Below are 5,661 nucleotides of genomic sequence, written 5' to 3' on the forward strand. Positions count from 1 at the left end.
TGCTGTGGAACAATGGGCAGACGAGCTGCAAACCCTGCAAACCACCACGTTGCAGAGGAAGACCGATCCATGGCGGATCAAACTGAACTAGAGACTCGAACCGAGGACGCAGAAGTATACAGGGTACACACCTTCACCACGAAATGTCCACCGATCATGTTAAGAGTTGAACTGAACGAAATTTCAGTCGCCATGGAATTGGACACGGGTGCGAGTCAGTCTATAATGAGCAAAAAGGCCTTCGAGAGGCTGTGGTGCAACACGGCACAAAGGCCAAAGGTGAACCCCATTGATACCAAGCTGAGAACTTACACTAAAGAGCTGATCCCTGTAATAGGCAGTGCAGCAGTAAAAGCCTCCTATGATGGAGTGGTGCACGAACTACCACTATGGATGGTAACAGGAGATGACCCCACACTGTTCCGCCGAAGCTGGCTGGGAAAAATCCGCTGGAATTGGGACGACATCCGAGCGTGTTCATCCGTCGACGACGCCTCATGTGCCCAGGCTTCGTGCAAGTTCCCATAATTATGTAAGCCAGGCATCGGAAATTTCTCTGGGGCGAAGGTGCAGATCCACTTGGTTTCCGGTACACGACCCATCCACCACAAGGCACGTGTGGTGCCATACATGATGCTAGAGAAAGTGGAGATTGAGGTAGATGGGCTGCAACGAGAGGGCATCATCGCGCCGGTTGAGTTCAATGAGTGGCCCAGTCCAATTGTTCCGGTTCTCAAGGGCGATGGCACGGTCAAAGTTTGTGGGGACTCTAAAGTAACGATTAATCATTTTTCGCTGCAAGACCAGTACCCGCTACCCAAGGCAGATGACCTATTTGTGATGCTGGCAGGAGGGAAGACGTTCAGCAAGTTGGACCTGACCTCTACCTACATGGCGCAGGAGCTGCCGGAATCTTCGAAACGACTCACCTGTCTCAACACACACACACACACACACACAAAGGTCTGTTCATCTACAATAGATGCCCATTTGGGATTCGATCGGCCGTGGCTATTTTTCAAAGGAACATGGAAAGTTTGCTAAAGTCGATTCCGAGGACCATGGTTTTCCAGGACGACATGTTGATCACTGATCAGGATATCATCGAACACTTGTAAAACCTGGAAGAGGTTCTAAGACGGCTAAATCGTGTGGGACTCAGGTTGAAACACTCCTCTTGTGCTAGGAAAACACACTTGATCGAGTTCTTAGGGAGAAGAATGCGACAGACGGCATCAGACCCACCGACGCCAAGACGGAGGCCTTCAAGAATGCGTCGAGACCACAGAACGTGATGGAGCTTCGGTCGTTCGTGGGACTTCTCAATTATTTTGGTAATTACCTACCCGGGTTAAGCACATTGCTGGAACCTCTACATGTGTTGCTATGCAAGGGAGATGACTGGGTATGGGGGAAATCAAAAGAGACTGCTTGTGATAAAGCCAGAAATCTGTTATGTTCCAACAAATTGCTTGTTCTGTATGACCCATTTAAAGGTTTAGTGCTAGCTTGCGATGAGTCTTCGTATGGGGTAGGGTGTGTGTCACAACAAGCAAACGAATCGGGAACATTGCAACCGTTGCTTACGCGTCCAAGAATTTGTCCAAGGCCGAAAGGGCCTACAGCATGATTGAAAAAGCAGCTCTGGCATGCCACGAGCAACCTGAAAAGGACACCACCAACTTCGACCATCCGATACACACACAAGTGGCAACCGCCATCACGGTTGACCATGAAGCTGAACTCATAATCCCCAGCAGCCCAGCAAAGGCCAAACTAACTCACCTGCACCTGTGTTTGTACCGAGTCGATCGACTAGGGAGCGGAAAGCCCCAGATCGTCTCACCCTGTAAATAAGTGTACTCGTCTTTGGTGGGTGGGGAAGAGGAATGTTTTGTATGCAACACTGTGTAACCAGAATTCTACCACCACCAGAGGGCACATCTGTCGGAGTCCCAAGGGATCTCAGCATCCCTTGGGAGCACTGCATATAAGCAGACCGCCTATGCGGTGCCAGCACACTGGAGTCAGAATATAGAGACTAAGGTCACACTCACTCAAGTCTACAATACTCAATCACATTAGAGACATAACAGACAAAAAGCAGGAAACTATAGACCAGTTAGCTTAACATGTCATTGGGAAAATGCTGGAGTACATTAAGGAAGCAGTAGCAGGACATTTGGAAAAGCATGATTCAATCAAGCAGAGTCAGCATGGTTCTATAACAGGGAAATCAGGTTTGACAAATTTGCTAGAATTCTTTGAGGATGTAACGAGCAGGATGGATAAGGGGGTAACCAGTGGATGTAGTGTATTTAGATTTCCAGAAGGCATTCGGAAAGGTTCCGCATAAGATGTTACTGCACAAGATAAAAGCTCATGGGGTTGGGGATAATCTATTAGCATGGATAGAAGATCAGCTAACTAACAGAAAAGAGAGAACAGAGAAATGGGTCATTTTCCAGTTGCCAAACAGTGATTAGTAGGGTGCCACAGGGATCGGTGCTGGGTCCTCAACTATTCACAATCTATATTAATGACTTGGATGAAAGGACCAAGTGTGATGTAGTCATATTTGCTGATGATATAAAGATAGGTGGGAAAGCAAATTGTGAGGAGGACACAAAAAATCTGCCAAGGGATATAGACAGGCAAAGAGAGTGGGCAAAAAGTTGTCAGATGCAATATATTGTGGGAAAATGTGAGGTTAGCCACTCTGGCAGAAATAATAGAAAAACAAAATTATAATTTAAGTGGAGAAAAATTGCAAAGTGCTGCACCAGAGGAATATACTTGGGGGTCCTCATGCATGAAACACAAAACATGACTAGTTGCTGTACCTGCACAATCAGGAAGACAAATGGAATGTTGGTATTTATTCCAAGGGGGCTACAGTATTAAAGCAGAGATGCCCTGTTACACCTGTACAGAGTATTGGTGAAATAAGGCCACACCTGGAGTACAGCATACAGTTTTGGTCTCCATATTTAAAAGATATACTTGCATTGGAATCTGTTAACTAGGTTGATTCCAGAGATGAGCATGCTGACTTAAGATGGGTTGGGCCAATACTCATTGGTGTTCAGAAGAATGAGGGGTGATCTTATTGCAACATACAAGACAATGAGGGGGCTGGATCAGCAGGCTCAAGGGGCCAAATGTCCTATTCCTGTTCTTAAAATGTCAGAATCCCATAACTGTTGCACAGCTCATTGCAATTCTTGATTGAAGCAAACCTAGTTATGTTAATAGAAAATAAGCAACCACTCCAAACTTACAAGGAGACAAAACCCAGTCCAATATTGAACAGTTTATTTACAGTATGTCACATGTCACATCAAGAGCCCAGGTCTCACAGCTCTTTGCACAAAGTCACAAGCCATTATTCTCTACAAGACAGGGGTCCTAATTATGTAAATACAAGTACTAAACAGAATAAGCTTGATCCAGTCAGTTTAAATCACTCTCCCCCAGGGTGTGCTTGTCAAACAGGTACTCTCCCAGGCCATTCTCAGGGACTCCCAGTCTCTTCAGGTTGGTGATGTGATCTCCAAGCTTCTTGATCATCTTCACTCGTTCATCCAAGTAGTGAGTCTCCAGGAAGTCACACAACTGAAAGAGGGAAACTAGTTATGTCCAGCAGCAGATATCAAGGAATGTTAGCTTCCATTTGAGAATCTGGATTTCAATCCTCTTGAACTGGAGGATAGTCAAGTGGTGCAATTGAGATTGATGGAATTACTGCATCACAAGATTAAACTTACTGCACAATAGATGCTCAGATCCTGGGACACATTTACTCGTCTGTCACAGTCAGTCAACTTACCCCATCATCACTTCCCACTGCTAGCCAAAATAAAAACAGAGAAAGACACCAACACAAAGCTTTGGGGCATGGAGATAGTTATAATTAGGCTCAAGGATAACAGGTTGCACAATCTCAACCCACATTAAAATTAAAAACTTACATGAGGGTCAGTGCTCCCAGTGGAGAGTTTGTGCAGATCCAGCAGACTCTGGTTCACATTCTTCTCCATCTGCAGAGCTCTCTGCATCACCTCCAGACCATTGCTCCACTCATCCTGCTCTGGCTTCTGGAAAGGAAATTCTAACAGTTCATTTACAATGGATTAAATAAACATTTGAAGGAAATTAGGGGTGCAATCAAAAGTCTACTTTACCATGAACCTACGTGAAAAATTAAAATTGCCATTAAGCCATCGCAATCAGTGGGGTCATATTGATGAGGAAAATAGCAGATGCATTCAAGGGGAAGCTAGGCACGTGCATGGGGAGAAAGGAATAGAACAATATGCTGACAGGGGGAGATGAAGCAAGGTGGGAGGAAGCTCTTGTGGAATATGAAAAAGAGACCATTTTGGCTGAATGACCAGTGTCCTGTAAATTGGAAATACTTGCTTCAGATGTATTGGGAACATTCAATTGTAAGGGGAGCCAGACAGAAAGCCACTCTTTTATTGAATCCAACCTTGATGTCTGTCAAGATGATCCGTCCTCCACGGCGATTCTGGAATTCCATCAGTTTCTCAGCATGCTCACATTCCTCATGTGACTGCTCCTTGAAGAACTCAGCAAAGTGACACAGGGCAACATCATCCCGGTCAAAGTAGAAGGACTGCAGTGGGATCAGAAGAATAGTTGGGTATTGAATGGCAGACTCATTGGCATGTGTACATTACATAAATTCAACCTCAAAATTTCACTTTTGTTCAAGGGTTCAAAGTCTCACTGAACTTATATGTACATGGTCATGGAAACAATCATGATACCCTTACCCAATGGAAAACCTTGGCCCAACATAAATGCCCTTTTTTTTTTTGGGTGGGGAAGCTAGCCTGTGGGAGGATGGGAAAGTAAGCATTTCCAGATTTCCACCACACTTGCAGGAAAGAATATTTCTTGACTTCCCACCTAAATGTCCTAGCTCTAATTTTGATTACATCACCTCATTGCAAAGGCAAGGTAGCGAGAGTCCATGCAGTGATTTAGAATCAGGATATGAACTCTGAATTCCATGCATTGAGTGCAGAATGTATTCCAAATAAACTTCAACAACAAGCTCAAAAGAGCCCAGGAAAGTGAGTCATTTAGATTCAAGATACTCAGAATAGGTGGGCTGAATACAGCACAGAATTTAGTAAATTCACATTACATAGTCTCCATTGTGAAGTGGTCAACAATACAAAACTCACCATAGAGAGATAAACATAGGAGGAATAGAGCTCCATGTTGATCTGCTTGTTGACACCATCCTCACAGTCCTGGTAGTAGTTCTGATGCACTTGAGAGGCCATTTTTATTTTATTTTTTTTTTTACAAATCAAAACTTTGTTGAAGCAACAAACTGAGATTCAGGAACTGCAAAATCCTGCTTTTATACTGAGGTATAATCCAGGGTGTGGCAGCCTAGAGGAAGAGTGACAGTCCTCAATACCCAATCAGAAGTTGCAGCATCTCAGAGCACCAATCAAGTAATGGGAGGAGGAGAGATGGACTTCCAGAGCTTGTCAGATCTTTGAAGAATGAGTATCATTGGCTGACAACTCAATGAGGATCTCAATTGTCCTAACTTTCCTCCAACACAGTTCAAATATCCAGATTCACAGGTTTAAATGAATCCTCTACACTTTAGGCTAA

At 44.4% G+C, this 5,661-nt stretch overlaps 1 protein-coding gene across 1 annotated transcript; it reads right to left on the reverse strand.

The window, feature by feature from the left end:
• Positions 1-3,453: 3,453 nt before the first annotated feature.
• LOC139262682 (ferritin heavy chain B-like) lies at positions 3,454-5,318 on the reverse strand. The gene is made up of 4 exons (XM_070877833.1): positions 5,217-5,318; positions 4,493-4,639; positions 3,972-4,097; positions 3,454-3,615 (listed from the first exon to the last, which is right to left on the reverse strand). Exons 1-4 carry the CDS (start codon positions 5,316-5,318, stop codon positions 3,454-3,456), a joined length of 537 nt encoding a protein of 178 aa, XP_070733934.1.
• Positions 5,319-5,661: the final 343 nt, after the last annotated feature.

The sequence above is a fragment of the Pristiophorus japonicus genome, chromosome 4 (genome assembly GCF_044704955.1).
Source record: "Pristiophorus japonicus isolate sPriJap1 chromosome 4, sPriJap1.hap1, whole genome shotgun sequence".
NCBI classification, from domain to species: Eukaryota; Metazoa; Chordata; class Chondrichthyes; family Pristiophoridae; genus Pristiophorus; species Pristiophorus japonicus.

Bases quoted from the DNA above. Each gene is read 5' to 3' on its own strand.
- LOC139262682 (XM_070877833.1), bottom strand. From the start codon at position 5,318: ATGGCCTCTCAAGTGCATCAGAACTACTACCAGGACTGTGAGGATGGT. The intron at 4,098-4,492 runs GTTGGATTCAAT...TTTCCTTTCCAG, and splicing joins TCATCTTGACAGACATCAAG to AAGCCAGAGCAGGATGAGTG. The intron at 3,616-3,971 runs GTAAGTTTTTAA...TCCCTCTTTCAG, and splicing joins CTGGGAGCACTGACCCTCAT to TTGTGTGACTTCCTGGAGAC.